Raw genomic sequence first — 19,798 nt, forward strand, 5'->3', positions numbered from 1 at the left:
GCATATTAACTAGAATATATAACACCTTAACGAGCACTTGTTGTAATAAATTGCTAACCTCTGTCCAAGTTGTGAAATCGAATGCTTCAAGACCGATAAGAGTTTTAACAACCTGCAACTACGTCGACTTAAGAAAAAACCAGGAGTCGATGTGAATGATAACCTTCGGCATTAATCATCACCAAACCCACCAAAGAAGATGTTATCATCAATGTTCATGGATCAATTCACATTCAGCATACATGCCTATTTCCAGAACTCCAAGCTAGTTTCTAACAAGTAGAATGTCCCCAATTGCATATATCATCAAGATCTTTACGTAAAAAGAAAGCCGGTGTTTGTGATTTCAACTAGAGAAAGTAAATTGCCCGAAATTATGAGACTTGAGAGGAAAGCACAGCATACATCATATTGAAGCCATTCACTCTCATTGCCATACTTTTCCACAACAGTACCAAACTATATCTAGATCCGTTCGAGTTCTTACGCAGTTGCTTAATTCGATTTCAAATCATAAGTAGCTCACTAACACCAGATCCTAAACAGAATTACTAATTCACACACGAACAGGAATTCGAAATCGAAAACAAAGGCAATAAACATGTAATAGAGAATTACCACAGGGAAATCAAGGTAAGCGCTTAACTTTCATAATAATCCTTGTCATTCTCAATCCAGTCAATGTAACATTAAGAGCACCAAGAAACCTCGAATTCCTAAACAAATCCACAATCTCCCTAATCTCCTCATCCCCGCATTCGTTCACAACCACCACACACACCCCACCGGCCTTCACCGTCCTCTCCATCTCTGCCGCGAACCGGTTCGGAAACAATGCCTCAGCAAAATGAGCACTGAAACCCAAATCAAACACATTATCGAAATAAGGCAAGTTGTGGGGATCGGCCCGGCTCACCAGCGGAGGCGATTCGAGGAGCTCAATACCGGTGACGTCAGCGACACCCAACTGGGTCAGCGCAATGACCTCGTGGCCGGCGCCGGCTGAGGCGCAGAGGACCTTGGACTCGTTGTGCAGGAGACCCATTTGATAAAATGCGCGAAAGAAGTTGGAGAAGGAGTGGACCTTGTTCTGCCAGGTCTTGGTGGACCAGAGGCGGTTGTTCTTCTTGTGGAGAGGGAGGATCAGGCGCGGCGAGGCGTCGCAGGAGGATTTGGGGAAGCGGAGGTGGGGCTTGGGAGGAGAACCTGGTGCGACGCAGGTGTCGGGGATTTTGAGGAGGAGGAAGACGAAGGTGACGGTACCGATGAGGATGGCGACGTAGGAGAGCCTCTTCAGGAATATCTCGATGTGCCTCTCCATAACGGAGGAGACCGGAAGAAAGCTTTGTATCGATGGCGGGTCTGAGTAGAAAACTGGATCTTCGTTTGCTGGAAGTCGTTACCCTTGTCGCCTTCTCCGGCAGTTGAATTTTCTGAAAAGCCCTCGCGTTTGATAAAATTGCATCTCTGGCCTGTTCTTTTTGCCTCGATTTGAATTTGGCCACTGTAATTTTATCTTTTTATTGAAATGGATATTGTATTTTATTTCCCTTGCAAAATAAGTTCAAGATATTTTAAGCAACTTTAACGAAAAACTCCATGTATTGTTCACTTTAACAAAAAACCACATTTTTAAATTAGAAAATCAATCATGGTACTATTCACTTTGTCCTTTATTTTGTCTTTATCGTTAAAATTCAAAATTTTCAAGCAATTTTCATTAGTTTTCCTTATTTTTTATTGTGTGTAAATAAGAGACTAACCTATATTGAACGAGCTCACGTCAACGTGATGTTTTACTTAGCTGATGACATTTTATGTGTAAATTTTCTTTACATAACATAATATTGCTAAACTAAGATACCACATGATAGTTTACAACACTACATTTGGCGTAATCTATTTCTCCCAAATATCAAACTTAATCAAATTCTACTAGATATGAGACTTGTAACTTAAGTAATTATTTACTCATTCGTACGAGATTCTCTACAGATCTATATTACATCAAAGAAAAACAAACCACACTACCAAAGAGAAAATTAAAAACCAAATACAACCTCATTCCCACAAACACAATGTCATGTCTAGATCTTATTACAAACTTACTTAAACACAACCCATAATTCCATATTTCCAGCACATGACACTATCACCATCACTTTCATACATCACATGTCTAATCCAATCACTTACCATTTTCCAAGTAAGGAGTGAAGAAATGAATATCACCAAGTCGATCATTAGTTGGTGAATTCCCACCATACACCAAAAGGCCCTCTTTCCCCTCCCATTGCCCGCGGGCAAACGCACACCACCCGCGAGGGCCGGGATGATGGCTTGAGCCCAGGCCATCATCCCACTTCTTCCACAACAATGTTTCTGTGTCCAGTGCATAAACCTCCGCAACAAATTTCCCAGCACCCAAGTGGCCCAAGTCACTAGGGTCCACTTCACCACCGTATATGATTATGTATTTACCGATTGCTACGGTAGAAAATACACTCCGAGCCGTTGGTTTCTCGCCATTTGTCTCAACTTGGGCCCACTCACCATGGGCTGGATCAAAGATATGTACATCATCCACTTCCTCTCCAGCGAAGCCATACACAACCCATATTTTTCCTTGGACCTCTAGCAGGCCCGCCCCACCCCTCCCCTTCAAGTTGTCACCCGGATTTGGGTATTGGATCCACTTTTGATCAACGACATTGTAGGCCCATAGATCATTGAGGCGGCCGGCAACACCACATCCGCCGAAGATGTATATGTGGTGGTCATCGGAGGTGACTGAGTGGTAACTCCGGTGAGGGGGCCCGGTGTCCCCACTTGAAATTAGAGTCCACTTGTGTGTGGATGTGTCAAAGGAATAGAGCTCATTGAGCTCATTATGTTATCCCTACCTCCAAATACATAAATAATTTCTCCAACAGCTACCAATGTCACACCAACACGTGGCAGTGGGACATCCCCGGTTCCTTCAGTCACATACCATGTCTGCTCCTTGACATCGAACACATGGAGCTTGTTGTCTACCGGGACACGTGACGTGAATTCGCCTCCGAAAACATAGGCCTTCTGTCCTACTAGGGTAATGGCATGTGAGCTTCTAGCACCAGGACCAGTCCCCTTTTGATCAAGCTGACACAATGATACAGTATTACTAATTGGACAAATGCAGAAGAAACTTTCAGGGGTTTGATGCATCTAACCAAGTAAATGGAAACAAGCAGATAATATGTTAAAATTGGTGGGGAAATGGAAGTCATGCTAGCATCAAAGTCACATGTTGCCACAAACTATATATCAATTCGGATTATAGTACATGTTATAATCTGATGACACATATGAGATTTTGCGTTATCATCTGGTGTATACATTGACATAATGAATGAGATATTCATCCGGGTGTTCAAAATTTTCCTCGGTGGTAGATCTAAACATGTAAAGAGTTATCTCAAAATCTCTCACTATAGAGTAGTAAGTTAGGATTAAGATAAGTTAAAAGTTTGATTCTGTTTAGCATCACCAAAAAGAGTGTATCTAAAGTCTGATCCAATCTATTAAAACATATTATAGTTGTAACCTCTACATCAAATCATGAAGATTTTCAAGTATTTTCATTGATTTTAAGGAAGGATGGAGATAACCAAGATAAGCTGATTATGTAAAAAGATCCAATCTTTAACCCTAAAACTATATAGGAAGATTTTAGGTAAAATTTTGAGTGAATTATAAAGGATTTTGCTGGAGTTTAACTGATTTTTAGAAATTTCATTAAAAATTTTGAGTGGATTGCCTCAAAATTTTCAGGAAGAGAGATGAAATTTGGGAATACTTAAAATGCGCAATGAATTTTTTTTTAATTCTCTCGAATTCCCCAACTTTTTAAATTTTTTTAAAATTAATTTTTAATTAAATACACCGTTATAAACTCTTTTAAAATCTTGATTGAATACATCTAGACTTTCAGATAATTACTTAATATCCTACCGAATATATACCCCTAATTTTGTAAAAAGAACTAAAATCTTTCAAAATCTCAATTGACTAGCCCTGATTTAATTAGGGTTTATCAAAATCCTTGAAATGAAGCTGATGATCCAAAATACAACAGATGAAAGAAAGTGGTGAAGGGAACATACCTTGATCCATTTGCCTTGAACCAGAGACATGGCTGGAGTGGAAGAATAATGGAAGAGAGGAGTGTAGAACTCTCACTCTGGAAAACTGAGTTTTGCTGGGTTTCTCAAATTCTTGGAAATCTATTGGAACACACTCTACTTTGTGCGTATATGTATACACACACATATTGTATATTTATATAATATATGTATTTCATCGTACAATTTTTTGTCGTTTTGAATGTCTTGTGTCAAGTTCCTACCGACTCATCAATCACCATGCTAATTTGTGCCTTTATTTTCTTTTCTTTTTTTTCTGTCGAACATGCCAATTTGTGCTTTGATACGGCCATTCTTTTTTTCCAAAAAAAAAACGCCATTTTTTGTGTGCTCCTAATTAGGTTAAGTTGCATTTCTTGCCCTTGTAGTTTGATTCATTTTCCAATTTGGTTCGTATCACTTTAATAGTCACCATTTTTGCTCCGTAGTTTAGTTTAGTTTGCAATCGAGTCCAAATCTTAAATTATGTCGAATTAGTACATTAGATTCGATGGGGAAATAATATACAATTACCACATGTGTGAAGGCATTTTTTACTCTCCAAAATTCCAAATCATTTGCAATCAACCCAACACTTAATCATTTTGTCTGTTTCTCTTAGCAATTATAGACTTGAAGGACTTAATTGCTAACATAATAATAAATTTCCAAAATTAAAATGATTAGGAGCCAAATTGAAAAATAGGTTCCAATTCGAGGACCAAAAATGTGATTTTTTTTTTTTTTTGGCCTGGTAACGAATTACCAAAAATGTGATTTGACCTTGAGATTAAAGGCATGGGATGTGCCTTTCCGATATTATATGTAAGAGAAAATTGTAGCAATTATCCCTTAATTTTAATCCAATTGGAGTAATATGATCTTTCAACTAACAATCCATGATCATTGGTCTCTTAACTCATCAAAACGTGCAGCTATAGTCCTTTTCGTCAACTCCGTTAGAATTCTGTCAAAATAAGTTATGTTGGAAGGACCATCGCTACAATTAGGTTACAGTCGAGGGATCATTGCTCTAAGTGGGTTAAAGTTGAGAGATCATTTCTCCAATTGTTTTAAATTTAAAGGACTATTTCTCCAATTGGGTTAAAGTTAAGGGACCATTGCTATAATTTTTCTCATTTTGACGGAAATTCTAACAGAGTTGACGAAAAGAACAATAACAAATTAACAATTATAGATTTGTGGTACTTAATTTCTAACATAACAAATGTTACATTTCCAAAAATAAAAGGATATGGACCAAATTGAAAAATAGGTTCCAATTAGAGGACCAAAAATGTGATATGAAAGGCATGGGATGCGGCGGTTCCCATATTATATTTGAAATGGATTTGGACGAAATATCATTTTTGGTTGTGGAAAAAACAAAATCAATTAATCAAATTGCCTCTTATATTTAAATATTTTGTGAAATCGAGTTTAACCTCACCTGGAAGGACTTATCATTTTCTTTTAATATTTCTATTGGATTTTAATTTGTTATTTTTTATGGCATCAATTTGTTTTATTATATGAAAAAAGAGAACAATACCCTAAAAAATATTTAATAACTCAAGATTCCATGGATGTCAAGGGCATGAGGCAGCATGTTTTAAAACCATTGGAGGCAGGTGTTTTAGTCCCTTTCATAGCAGTTTAAAAGCTCTAATAAGCAAAAGTGTTTTCTAGAAAAGCAATTTTCAACCGGCCACATGAATGGCCTGTTAGGGGGACTGGGGAAGTGCTGATGTAGAAAGAACTACCATGATCATATGCACTTTCTCTTCCTACAAAAGCGCTTTTCTGAAATCTGTTTTATTAGAAGCACGTCGAATCAGTAATGTAAGGTGTAATCTGCAAATTAATCTGTAACAATGGCAAAAGCAAGATACAATAGAACAACTTGTATATTTTATATTGAAGCGAATAGCAAATCCATTAGCAGGTTCCTGACCTACGACAATTCGAAGAGCAATACAGCTTGCAGTGAAAAACAATCAACATATAAATCGAATCTGTGACTTAGCACACAAGTAATTAAGCTTATCATTGTATAAAGCAATGTAAAAAACATCAAGTATAGTTTGATTTGGTTGGTTTATTCATTAAATTGTATCGGAACTGGTTAACAACGGTTCAAGCAGTATAGTTTGGTTCGATTGGGTTTAATAAATCAAATCACTATTAGGTTGTTGCTCTAGCTTAAGTAGAAAGTTATAATTTAGAGTTTCGTCTTTCATTTCGCGTCGTCAAGTCAAAGAAACCCGGTGCCGAGGGTGGGTAACTTTGTCTGCCTAAGTTTTTTTAGAAGAAATGCTAAAAGAAAAAACTGCTGAGAAATTTTTATGCAAGGAAGGAGATTTGTAATTTTATTTAAGAATGTTCTACGATATTCATATTGTGCACTATTTTTATATGGTTTCTGGTGGCCCAACCCAAATCACACTATTTTTAAGTCCTTTCTCTATATACATGTATGGCAAGTTGGACTTATTAATAAATCTGTATATGGGGTGCCCAAGATGCATGATATGATGCTTCTCTAATTTTCTTTATATTCCTGATTCATTGTTTAGAGAGCTTCAAAAGGAAGGGATTTTTATTTTTCGAAAAAAATTGAAAATTAATTATAGGCAGAGACGAATCTATTAAGAGACCGGGGTGATTTAGGAACCATCCGAAAGCTCGAAGAAGTGGCTATGAGAACCTCCAACAACCACCAATGCTGATTGCAGTGCACCTTCTACAAAACAGAAGGAGAAAGAAGATGACTTTTAATAAAAAAATAAAAATAAAAATTGACCAAAACAACATTGTTTTGAGCATTTAGTAGCAGCATTTTTAATTCAAAAGCTCAAAGCATTTGAAGAAATAAAAGCCAAATGACTTTTGAGTAAAGGTAGACAACGTTGCACAAATACCAATCCAATCCCAATTCCCACGTGAACGAGCATTTTGTAGCAACACCATTTCCAATTTTGATTCAAAATTCAAAGCATTTAGGAAAGAAAAATGTTAAAAGCATTTTAAAAAGAAATGTTAAAATTACCATATAAACATATAACAGTAAAAAATAGTAGCAAACTCTTCTAACCGAACCTTTAGTTTCTTACATAGCGTTGAGCCAATTGAAGGCAAAGCTTTTTGCTGTTAAATTTGACAGCAAGTGTCAATTTATGTAATGAATTTTTAATGGATGTGAGGCAATATATAATTTTTGAATAAAGACGGCATGTATTTCATTAAAACCATGAAAAGGCTAGATAGTACAAGAGTAAGAGGCATTATCTCTCAATTTTAACCCAATTGGAGCAATATGGTATTTCAACTAAAAATCCATGATCATTGGTTTCTTAACTCATCAAAACGTGTAACTATTATCATTTTCGTCAACTCTTTTAGAATTCTGTCAAAATAAGTCATGTTGGAAGGTCATCACTACAAATGGGTTAAAATCGAGGGATCATTGCTTTAAGTAGGTTAAAGTTGAGAGACTATTTCTTCAATTGTGTTAAAGTTGAAGGACCACTTCTCCATTGGGTTAAAGTTAAGGGACCAGCACTATATTTTTTCTCATTTGATTTTCCATATTTTCTCCTTGATTCAGTCTCACATGCGTGGCACACAACTCATTTTGACGGAAGTTCTAACAAAGTTGACGAAAATAACAATAACAAATTAACAATTACAGATTTGTGGGACTTAACTACATTTCCAAAATTAAAATGATAGGGACCAAATTGAAAAATAGGTTCCAATTAGAGGACCAAAAATGTGATTTGACCTTGAGATCATAGGCATGGGATGTGCCGTTCCCATATTATATTTGAAATGGATTTGGATGAAATATCATTTTTGGTTGTGGAAAAAAAATCAATTAATCAAATTGCCTCTTATATTTAAATATTTTGTGAAATCAAGTTTAAAATCATCTGGAAGGACTTGTCATTTTCTTTTAACATTTCTATGCGATTTTCATTTGTTATTTTTTTATGGCATCAATTTTTGTTTTATTATATGAAAAAGAGAACAATACCCTAAAAAATATTTAGTAACTCAAGATTCTCTGGATGTCAAAGGCATGAGGCAGCATGTTTTAAAACCATTGGACAGGTGTTTCAGTCCCTTTCATAGCAGGTTAAAAGCTCTAATAAGCGAAAGTGCTTTCTAGAAAAGCAATTTTCAACTGGCCGCAAGAATGGCCTGTTAGGGGTACTGGGGGCGTGCTTATGTAGAAGGAACTACTATGATCATATGCACTTTCCCTTCCTACAAAAGCGCTTTTCTGAAGTCTGTTTTATTAGAAGCACGTCGAATCAGTAATGTAAGGTGTAAACTGCAAATGAATATGTAACAATGGCAAAAGCAAGATACAATAGAACAACTTGTATATTTTATATTGAAGCAAATAGCAAATCCATTAGCAGGTTCCTGACCTACGACAATTCGAAGAGCAATACAGCTTGCAGTAAAAAACAATCAACATATAAATCGAATCTGTGACTTAGCACACAAGTAATTGAGCTTATCATTGTATAAACCAATGTAAGAAACATCGATCTATACAGGAACCATTATTTAGATAGCTAGGAATCACACTAGCTGTTGTTGCAACTATATATATACCAATGTTTTAAAAAACTATCCTCGGGGCGCGCCTAGGGCGTTAAGGCTAACGCCTCTGTTTTGCTGGAGTGGGCGAAAGGCTTCGCCGAAGACGCCGAGGCGGCGGAGGCGCGCCTCAAGGCATCCCAGGCGCCTTGTCTGCCCTTTTTTTTTTTTTTTTTTTTTGGGAAAAAAACGCTGTTTGGATAAGGGTTTTTAGACCAGATTCCACTTTTAATCCACATTCCACCATACCTTCGATCCTCTGCCTTCTTCACCCACTTCTCCCGTGCGCCAAAACACACAGCCGCCGTCACCTCAGTCAATCGTCCTTTCCCAGTCGCCACGTCGCCGTCATCACCCTGCCAACGTCACCCCAGTGCCATCAGCAAGCCCACAAATCCCCAATTTTCAAGGTTAGGGTTTCTGAAATTCTGAAAAAGTTAGGGATTTAATTTTTTGATTTTTTTAAAACAAGTGTGAACTGTGGAGCATTCTGGGATATGGCTGGGTGAGATATAAATCTGGAGCAGTGGATTAGGGAAGCTTTTCTGGAGTAGGAAGTAAATCTGGGCGATAAGCTTTTCTGGGGAAAGCAGAAAAACAGAGAGGAGGGAGGAGGCGAAAGGCTCAAGGGGATGGGAGAATGATACCAATTTAAAGTGGGTTTGATGTTGGAATGTGGGACCCGAGTCGGGACTTGTTTTTTTTTTTTTTTTTTTTTTTTGTCAAATGATAGGAGCATATTTATACGACTTAGTTAGCTTGTTTTCTTGCATTTAATTAGCTAAACTATGTTAATTATAGTGTTTAAAGTTATTTTCGTGCAATTTCAGGTTTTAGTGTCAAAGTATGCAAAAAGAAGCAATTTGGAGCATTCTAGAGCATTTTTGGGCCAAGATTGGATAGTGCAAGCATGGTGGCATGAGGATGGACGAATTTGAAAGGCTTGAATTCAGTTAGGGAGTTGCAAGGGGGCCTAAAAACCTGATTTCTAGAAGGCTACATTTCAGCCACATGCACTCCCATCCTTTAATCCATTGCAGCCACATGCACTTCCATCCTTTCATCATTGCATCACAAATCAGCCACATGCACTCCCATCCTTTAATCCATTGCAGCCACATGCACTTCCATCCTTTCATCATTGCACCACAAATCAGCCACATGCACTCTGCCTTTTCATCATTGCACCACAAATCAGCCACATGCACTTTGCCTTTCATCATTGCACCACAAATCAGCCACATGCACTCCCATGCTCTCCCATTAATTAATTCAAGTCCATATCTGATTTCCCTAGGGTTCTAAGTGCCTATATATACTCATATTAACCCCTAGATCAGATTACCACCTCTCATACACAACCATTCACGCCAGAAATTCATCCCCTCTCTATAACACATCCATACTTCACCATTCTTCATATTTTCTGCCCAAAAAGAAGCCTTGAGGTCCCCTACATCCATCCCTATCCTAAACACATCATTCTACACCATCCATAACTCCCCATCCCTCCAAACCTATCCTTAGACCTTGTGCTACAACGAAGAGGAAGAGAAGAGGGCCTAAACGTTCATACAATTCAAGTTTGAGTTGTTGGAATGTTTAGGCGTTTCTTTGATTTCAATGTTTAATTTCAATTCTCTTTGTTTTGTACGTATGAGGAACTAAACCCCCCTTGGCTAGGGGGGGATTCGAAATATATGTTTATGCTTGCATTTTGATTTGATTACTTCTAATTGCGTTTCATAAGTTGTGGATTCAATTTGTTTAACTGTTTGATTGATAACTTATTTATGTATGTTTATTGAGAGTATACGCTTAATTTTCATGTATGAATATGACGCTAGAATATAAGTGAGTTTCACGTAATAGTTATGAACTTATATTCACAAGTAGTGGAGGTTGCTTATAAACAATCGCGTTAAACAAATTCTTGGCATAAGTTTCATGCAATCATAGTAACGAATGCCTCGTCAACACTTATAGTTTTCATGATGCTTAATGATTCTTGCTTGTATCTCTATTATGCAATTCATGTAGGGAACTTGTGAGGAATGCTTTGGGTTGTCGTATGCAATCATCCAATTCATTAACTTAAGGAAAACTTGACGGTTAATTTAAGCGGACCTAATTAACCCGGGGCGTTGAGAATTCATGGTTTATTGAAATGCATTTGGAAATCTTTTTATTATGCAAGTGTAACATACGTGGAGATGAACCCCTTAGCTAGCTTTTCATCTCATCCATTCTATTCCATCAATTTCATACTTACATTCTGTTTTTAATTAGAATCTGTGCATTTAGTTTAATTTCGTCCAAAACTCAATCCCCCCTTACTTTAATGTCCAAATTAGTTAGAAATCAATTTAGTTTGTGTTTTTAAGAGTCTTGAGTCAAGTTACAACTTAATTTCGTCCAAATTTGGGTTTAAGGTCAGAAACTGCATATTTAGTGTTTTTAGGCAGTTTTGAGTCTTTTGAACTTGTTTTGAGCCCTTTGAGTCTTTGTATTGTTCAAATTAGTTAGAAAGTGTTTTGGTTTGTGTTTATAAGTGTTTTGAGTCAATTTGTTACCCAAATTCGTCCAAAGTACTCAAAGTGCTCAAAACTGCCCAGAAAGTGTTTTTAAGGCAGTTTTGAGTGTTTTGGGTGCTGTTTGAGTCTTTTGGTTTGTTTTAGTGTTTTAAAGTTTAGTTTTGCATTCTTTGAGTCTAGTATAGTGTTTTATATTGTGTTTTTACGTTTTTGAGTGAAATCCAAGTGATTAACAATCCCTCCTAATCCCCGGTCCTGAACGATCCCTACTTACATACTTACTACAATTGTCAAAAAGAGGGTTTAATTTGTGTGCGTATAAATCTCGCATCATCAAAAAGTCAGGACTTGTTTGGAAAGTTGTCCAATGAGGGGGAGGAGATGAAACTGACAAATGAGGTTGCCTATTTAATGGAAAATGGGATATAGGTCTTTTCGTTTCAGATTTATAGTAAGGTTTCCAATTTTAAACGAATTTGGATGATATTATCTTTGAATAATGAATTTTGATGATATTATCTTTTGAATGATTATGGATTTGAATGATAAAATTGAGAATGGATGTTTATTTTACATAGTATTATTTTTTATACAATTATATGTATACTATATAAATCATATATATATAAAAAAATTTAATCCTATAAGGCTTCGCCTCACGCCTCACGCCTCACGCCTTACGCCTAGGCCGGGCTTCGCCTCCGACGCCTCGCCCACGCCTCACGCTTTTAATACATTGATATATACACACACACTACTGGTGATCTGCAGTAGAAACGGTGACCTCGTCCAATAACATATAGGGAGTAGAGGTACCATTTCTATTGCAGATCACCGGTAGTACACACATGTATATGTATATATTATCGAAGTAGAGGTCAACGTTTTCTACTGAGGATCACCGGTGGCCAGTAGGTTTTCCATATCCCGGTTGTTATAGTACAGGTAGCTTCTTTTTCCAGAGGATGTAGTTGTACCCAGCGCAGTAAAACCGACATAGTTCTTGTCTGATTTTGCCAAGCATATTTTTGCTATATAGTCAAAGAGTTTGTTTTTCTTAACAAAGGGTTGAGCTGCATAGTCCGCAGCTGGCATCCACTGAAAAAAAATTCCCAGAATAGCACATTAGAATAGTTTTGAATCATGTTAATGATACCTTGTAACACTTGGAAGACATGGTCACATCCTCTACCACCAAATAGTTTAAACAAGATTAACGATCATACTCTAAGGGGGATTTTTTGTGTCCCGGGAAATTACCTGGGCTGCCTCAATCTCCAAGTTCTGCTCTTGGATGTCGAAGGATTTTGGGGTCAACATGCAAACAATGAACAAATCTGACTTTCGAAAGAATGACTTGTGGCTTTGCCTGTAGAGAGATGGAGAGAATATAAAGAGGGGCTTCTGTAGAATTATATACAACACTTCTTTAATCCGAAGGCAAGTTTCTTACCTAAATGCTAAAACCTCCACGAACTCCGTATCGATTCCCGTCTCTTCTTTAACCTCTCTAACAGCAGCTTCGCAGATATCCTCACCCTGTCGATGGATAAAATTTTTAATCCATGATGATAACGTATTTGAAAATTATTATGAATTTGTTATAGTTGTGCTGGTGCTTTTACTCACTTCATTGACAACCCCAGTTGGCATCTTCCACACACCTGTATTTCTGAATCTGCCACTTAACTCCTGAACCACAAGCACCTACCCGAGCGAACAATTTTAGTAGGCAAAGATAGAATGCGTCAATGCAAACATAATGTCGTAGGAACAGACTTCAACATAAGAAACTTACAGAACTACTTAAAATGATATCAAGTGCTTTATCAGAAACATGACAGCCAATCCTATTTTCTGATTTAGAACCGTTAAATTGTCTATGCAATTACCAACGCAATATTCATCTAGCATGTATATTAAAGGAAATTTTCCTTTTAAGTTTTCGATTACTATGAATATCATTACTCTATCTCTCTGGTTATCTAATCTAAAGGCTAATAACCACCACAATATAGTACATAAAAGGACCAATTCATGGCTTGAAAATCTCTTTTAAGTAGCAGGTTTCAGAGCGAACAATGTTAGAAACTTTTCACTATTTTCTCGTTAAACAGAACCACGAAAGCAAAATGTTAAAATTTTGAACTTTCATTTTTACATGTCATATATGTTCAGAACAAAAGGGCGCCTACATTCATGTGCAGAAGGTATACCTCTCTTTTACTGTTCATGACAAAAGCTCCAATGCCCACTCTGTGCGAAGCATTTGCAGGGAGTCTATCATCAGTTTCGGAAATCCAACGTACAAGCATTAAGTAATCTGATTCAGCATGGTGGTACCTAAATCCTTCCTGCACAAGTAACAAAAGAAGCCCGAGTGTTGTCGGACATCAGAGAACAAAACAGCTATACTTAAGTATGCAGCCAGCCCGAGTGTTGGTGCCGGATTGTGCGATTATACTAATACCTTTTGTCAAGAACATTGAAAAGAGAAAAGGATAGTTGATAAAAACAATAAGACTACTGGACAAGTTACAATCCTAACAGCTTCAAATAATTAATCAAGAATATCTTTGAGGTAATTCAGAAGAGCTAGGCCAGTAGAATCTCTTGTACCTTGACTGCGGCATCAACGAGATTTGACCGTTCGATAGGCAATTTGATCCAAACGCCCTTCTTCCCCTACAAAACACAAAGTAAACAACCTTCACATCGTCAGCATCAAGTGAAACACAAGACATTTAACGAGATCGAAGAAGGGCAGGGCCTTATTTATGTTTTCATAAAAGTATAAATTTATAAAATTTAGTTAATAACAAAGAAATTTAACTAAAACAGGTGTTTTTGTGGTTTGAAATATAAAGTGAGGCCACATTTTTTGGTGTCGTCCGGGTCTGATAAATCTCAGGACCGGCCTTAAAGAAAAGAAAAGCAACAAATACAAACCTTTTGCCTCCATTGCGATAAGGAAGCTTGAAGCAAAGAAGTGAAAACCGCAGAATCCATAGGTTCAGTCACGTCCACAACAACTCCTCCATATAAATCCTCAACTGCAGCGAGCAACTCAACCTGTTCGACTTCATTTTCAGGCACGGCTTGTTGTGCAACGGTGGATGAACTCGTTAAAAACGGCATGGCTTGAATCAAGTGTGGAACTTTATCTTTTGAATCAAGCGAAAGTCACACATCAACATTTATTTCGACCAACGACTACAATTCCTCAGAAATAAAACTCGAGTTTCAATTGCTAGAAGACAGAGGATGACTAATAAGTATTCGCTCCATTATTTGACATTTCCATGTGCCTACGTTAACATGAATTTTTTTTAATTATTATTATGATTTTTATCACAAATAGTTTTTGAAATTGAGAATCGATTAATATAATCTGAAAATAAGTGTCGTAAATCAATGTAGTTTTCTGCAACAATTCTGTAAAACTTTTAATGAAAGTACCACGTTGAGTTGTGACACTAATTTTCAGGGCTACATTGATCAATTTTCAATTTTATGGACCATCTTGATAGAGTTGGTCAATTAATGAATCATTTGGATAGAACCCATACTATTATTAAGGGAGGGGAAATATTCAAAACTTTTATAGTAACGGTAAGAGTAATTTCAGACTTGGACGTATGAGTAGAATTTTAATACCTCATCTACTAAAATATTAGACCGTATATTTACATTATTTATATTGCTCGAATAAAAGAATATAAAAATAAACTTGAAGCCCACCTTTGTGAAAGCCAGTCAAGGATGGTGAGGAAGGTGGAGTTCCAAAGCAAGGCCTCTTTGTTAAAGAACGATGATGGGCAACAACAGATGACGCAGAAGAACCTTTGTCTGCAGAAGAAAGATATGGCAAAAGCTTGGTGGTGGCTCTCAACCTCTGCATCAACATATATATACGTACTTAAGAATCAAAACGTATGTCAGCTGGAGAAAGTTGATTCGTCTGTTCTCATCTGTTAATGGAAGCGAAGGATTTTATGCATTTTCGGCTTTGGCTGCGAAGAAGAAATGATGAATTTTCTTGGTCTGCCGGTTTTTGCGACTTTGAACGTGGAGTCTTTTGCAGTTTTTGGCACGGTATTTGGCAAACGTTGTCAGTTTCGAGAGTAATATAACGATGAATTTGCTTGGAAACTTCGTGAATATGTCGTAAAAATAGAGAAATTTTTCCCTGTTCCGGGAACTCCACTTCATACATGACAGGTGGAGTACCGAACTAATAAGCATCTGCAACGTGGCTTTTTGTTTTTTCTTCCCACTTAAATTCGCTTTTTTATTGTTTTTTTTTTTTATGTTGAAAAGTAGTTCATTTTTTATTGTTTTTATCAAAATTCATTATAAAGGGGGTGTAATCAAACTAAACTTTTAAAGGATTTTAAAAGTAATAGATATAAAAGGATTTAAGAGGATTAAAGGTTCCTACAAAATTCATATGGATTTTAAAGAATTTGAATGGATTGTGGTGGATTGTGATGGAAGGATTTGAAATCTTAGGGGGTGAGGTTGGATTCTTTTTAGTTTTGGTTATATATATTTTTTGTTTTCAAATCTCACAAAATCCACAACTTATTAAAATCCTTCAAAATCGTAATTTTTTTTAATAGACTTAAATTTGGATAGATTTTAAAATCCTTTCAAATCTTTTAATTAACCACACTTATATTTGAATGGATTCTAAAATTCTTTAAAATCTTTTAATTAACTATACTTAAATTTGAATGGATTCTAAAATTCTTTAAAATTTTTTAATTGACTGCATTAGAATTTTAAGTAAAATTCTCTCAAATCGAGTTTGACCACACCCCCTAAAATTTTTTGAAACTCATCTTCTTCGTCTGCAACCTTCTTCACAGTCTGATTTGAACTTAATTACTCCACAACCTTCTTCACATTTAATTCCCAATCCCGTCGGTTGTGCACTCTCAACATCGCCATCTTCAGAGTCTCCATCGCCAAATCAACGGGCGAGATCTTGTCGTCCATATAATTCCCACCCTCCTCACCAGCCTAAAATCGACGGCACCGCATCGTCTCCATTTTGCTCGCCTGCTCTCTGTCAAGTCCTCGGTCATGCTGTCCGCCATGTGCAACACCAACAAGGGCTTGAACCCAGCAAAGAAAAAGGGTTTAGTATGTTTAGGAGTTGGGTGAATCTGCAAAGAAGATGAAAGCGGTGACTCTACAAATCTACCAAAGAAGAAGATGAACAGACTAAAAAATTAATGGAGTCCATAGACTTCATCTCAAACAAAACAAAATAAAAAAAGTAAGAGATTTAATAGAAAACAGATTTGCCACATGTCGGATATTTATTGGTGGTACATCAGATGTCTAGTGCATCGGGCATCCTGAAAATTTTCTTGTAAAAATACAATTGGTGAAACAATTGGCATTCAATGTAAAATCTTTAATTAATTAGTATAAAATAAAACAATATTCTACACTAAGGGTGTCATCAATTTATATTTTGGAGGATTTTAATGAAGTTTTTTAAGTGACAGATTTCAAAGAATTTTAATAGATTCTACAATTTTATATGAATTTTGACAGATATATGTGAATTTCTATTATAGATTTGTATGGATATCAGGATATGTTTCATGAATTTTTTAGGAATTAATTATTAGTTGACTTCTATAATATAAAATAAAGAAATGAGCATAAACGATTATATATATTAATATGGAAATCTAAACCGATCAAATATGCATTTCCCTTTGTCGTTTAAATTGTGATTTAACTAACCAAAACAAAGATCAGTGACTCAGTAACAATTCGGTTGCAAAAGTTACCTTATATCATTCTAGGCATCTCAACAAATGTAAGATAGATGGTTGCAACGACATATCTTAAACATAATACAAATATATAATTGTATCCTTCCATAGTAACTGGTCTTCAATTTAAAAGACGTTTAATAGGTTGCCGACTTATAATTATAAACTCTGGTTTCATAAATAATAGTAAAAAAAAACCTAAATTGTTCCAGCCAATCATATACAATAAGCCCTAGCCTAATTCTTCTTTCCCATTATTCTTACCAGCTAAAAGCACACATCACAATTAAACCAATTATCAATTTTAAACAGCTAAAAACACAGCAATTTGTATTCATGAAAACATGCTAATCATATAACCAATTTCATAAAATACCCAAATACCAATCAAGCCATGAAATTTTTAACAGTGATGTTAGGGAGACTAAATTTATAGATAAAATTTAGAAAACTAAGGGGGTATAGTCACACTCGGATTTCAGAGGATTTTAAAAGACTTTAAAATTCTAATGTAGTCAATTAAAGGATTTTAAATGATTTTAGAATCCATTCAAATTTAGGTGTAGTCAATTAAAAGGTTTTAAAGTATTTTAAAATTCATCCAAATCTAAGTGTATTCAAAAAATTAAGATTTTGGAGGATTTCAATAAGTTGTGGATTTTATGGGATTTGAGAGTTAAAAGTATATATAACCAAGAGTAAAAAGAATCCAACCTCACCCCCTAGGATTTCAAATCCTTTCATCACAATCCACCACAATTCATTCAAATTCTTTAAAATCCATATGAATTTTGTAGGAATCTCCAATCCTCTTAAATCCTATCAAATCTATCACGTTTAAAATCTTTTAAAATCCTATTAAATCTTAGTTTGACTATACCCCTTTAATTGAAATGAAAGTTGATACTTGATTTATTACTGAAGTGTTGATAAACGTATTTATTCTTATTGGTGACTCATCATTTAGTTTGCAAATTTTTGTTTAACTTGACATCAGAATTAATCTATATACACACGCATACCAAATTAAACAATGCTCTGCAAATGTTTTATCTATGTACACACACCACAAGTAAACCATGCTCTGCAAATGGTTAATCTATATACAAATACCAATTCAACCATGAATTTTTTTATATCAAAGCCATGATCTAATTTGGTAGCCAAATAAAGCAGAAACTCAATACCACCGCTCAAGGTCTGTGAGCTATTTCAGGCAAACCAATTCAACCATGACCTTTATTATGTCTTGAACTTTCTTAGCAAAACCCCAACATCCCATATACTCCAATCCCTCCTATTCCCTCCATTTCCCAACAATTTCCTACATTTTCTAGGCAACCGAACGGAGTTAACACCCAACTAAACAAAAAAAACGACAACAAACGTAGAGAAGTAATATACACATAGCAGAATTAGGGTTGCGGGGGTTGAATTAGTGGTGGGTTTTTGGATTGGGTGGATATTTGAGAAATAAAGGCGCTTTATAAGTCGTCGTCTTCATTTTTTGAGAGATGGTTCTTTTTCCTCTCTAGAGAGAGTTTTTTGGTCTAGAAATGAAATCCTAGGGCTGGAGGTTGGATTGTTTAGGTGCTTGGTACTTATACCACCCCACTCTCAAATCCATCAAAATCTCTCATTCATAAAAATCCTAGCAAATTTTTAGTATTCTCACTACACCTAGACATTTGTGGACTTCTTTAAAATCCCAATCGACTACTCCTGAATTTTGCTATATATTTAAAATCCTCTTAAATCTTAATTTGGGAAGGTACAATCTACATCAAGTGTCTTTACAAGTATTTCTCCATTTTAACACAAGTTCTCTCTTTAATTTGTTATTGTCATTTCACCAAAACACTTATCTTTCTCTTTCCAATTTATATATTCTTATTGAATTCTCTACATAAGTATAGTCATTATCATATAAGACAAAGAAAGAACCTAAATTGAGTCACTTTCACTCAATGACACAACCTTTTAGTTAGAAGTTAAATATCACAATCTCTATAACTCAAATATCATCTACTGGTGGTAACTAGTAGTAAAACGCTCACAATCTCCAATTTCATGTTCAAGTAAATCTCAACCTACTCTAAAGACCCGTGACAAATTTAGGGAGCGAAAAACTTGCAAACCAATCATTCTTCTAAAAGCTAGTTAAAAGTTGATTAAAGCTTCAAAAAATCTCAATCTCTGCTAAAAGTTGGTTAGACATTTGTACTTTATTATTAAATGAATTCACTTTATGATGACCTATTAAGACCGAAAAGTATGTCACATTATTATTATTTTTTTTTTAAGAACCATCTTATGTCAAAGCTAAGGTAGTTGATCTTTTTTAGTACCAGAAAGACTCACACAAATATTTTAATCTTCCTAAGCATCGTCATATGAGTCATCAATGTCAGGAATCAAACCCAGAATAAAATGAGTTCTTATTACGTTTCCCTACTCATTCCACATGATAGTGTAATATTTGCCTTATCGAGATTATCTGATAATTTGGTGCTGAAAACTTCATTGTAAATTCATTGCATCTTGCAACAAGGAAACACGAGAACATGCAAATGGTACGAGGGATAAATTACTCATTCAAATCTCACTCAATATTTGTGTCATGGTTTAAACATGTTTTGACAAGTTTCATGCATGGTCAGAGGTTGGCAAAGGGCAATGTCACACGAAAAAATAA

The 19,798-nt window shown here is 35.8% G+C and overlaps 3 protein-coding genes across 6 annotated transcripts; all 3 read right to left on the reverse strand.

Moving 5' to 3' along the window:
* Positions 1-391: 391 nt before the first annotated feature.
* LOC103944492 lies at positions 392-1,289 on the reverse strand. The gene has a single exon (XM_009354952.3). It carries the CDS (start codon positions 1,043-1,045, stop codon positions 629-631), a length of 417 nt encoding a protein of 138 aa, XP_009353227.2. The 5' UTR covers positions 1,046-1,289; the 3' UTR covers positions 392-628.
* Positions 1,290-1,955: 666 nt separating this feature from the next.
* Positions 1,956-4,303, reverse strand: LOC103942782 (nitrile-specifier protein 5). The gene is given in 3 exon segments (XM_048578249.1): positions 1,956-2,895; positions 2,898-3,141; positions 4,146-4,303. Coding segments are annotated over 3 exon segments (981 nt in total). The 5' UTR covers positions 4,176-4,303; the 3' UTR covers positions 1,956-2,188.
* A 1,874-nt stretch (positions 4,304-6,177) lies between these two features.
* LOC103942478 (nudix hydrolase 2-like) lies at positions 6,178-15,345 on the reverse strand. Of its 4 annotated transcripts, XR_007256013.1 has the most exons (10): positions 15,050-15,344; positions 14,258-14,481; positions 13,928-13,993; positions 13,525-13,662; positions 12,938-13,015; positions 12,762-12,847; positions 12,569-12,677; positions 12,125-12,406; positions 8,718-8,735; positions 6,178-6,235 (listed from the first exon to the last, which is right to left on the reverse strand). XR_007256013.1 is itself a non-coding variant. In XM_048578250.1 (8 exons), exons 1-8 carry the CDS (start codon positions 15,213-15,215, stop codon positions 12,197-12,199), a joined length of 1,068 nt encoding a protein of 355 aa, XP_048434207.1. In that variant the 5' UTR covers positions 15,216-15,345; the 3' UTR covers positions 11,642-12,196. The 4 variants fall into 4 exon arrangements, 2 of the variants coding, with proteins under 2 accessions (XP_048434207.1, XP_009350938.2); XR_007256012.1 differs by lacking the exon at positions 6,178-6,235 and having other exon boundaries at positions 8,538-8,735; XM_048578250.1 differs by lacking the exons at positions 6,178-6,235; positions 8,718-8,735 and having other exon boundaries at positions 11,642-12,406; positions 14,258-14,472; positions 15,050-15,345.
* Positions 15,346-19,798: the final 4,453 nt, after the last annotated feature.

This window comes from the organism of the source record quoted next, unplaced genomic scaffold (genome assembly GCF_019419815.1).
Source record: "Pyrus x bretschneideri cultivar Hongxiangsu unplaced genomic scaffold, Pyrus_bretschneideri_v1 Contig12, whole genome shotgun sequence".
Taxonomy (NCBI): domain Eukaryota; kingdom Viridiplantae; phylum Streptophyta; class Magnoliopsida; order Rosales; family Rosaceae; genus Pyrus; species Pyrus x bretschneideri.

What these genes read in the sequence shown, in the direction of transcription:
- LOC103944492 (XM_009354952.3), bottom strand. Translation starts at nt 1,045, where the DNA reads ATGGGTCTCCTGCACAACGAGTCCAAGGTCCTCTGCGCCTCAGCCGGC.
- LOC103942478 (XM_009352663.3), bottom strand. Translation starts at nt 15,215, where the DNA reads ATGTTGATGCAGAGGTTGAGAGCCACCACCAAGCTTTTGCCATATCTT. An exon ending in TCGTTGATGCCGCAGTCAAG is followed by an intron (nt 13,663 to 13,927) that starts GTACAAGAGATT and finishes TTACTTGTGCAG; the next exon opens with GAAGGATTTAGGTACCACCA. An exon ending in TCATGAACAGTAAAAGAGAG is followed by an intron (nt 13,016 to 13,524) that starts GTATACCTTCTG and finishes TCGCTCGGGTAG; the next exon opens with GTGCTTGTGGTTCAGGAGTT.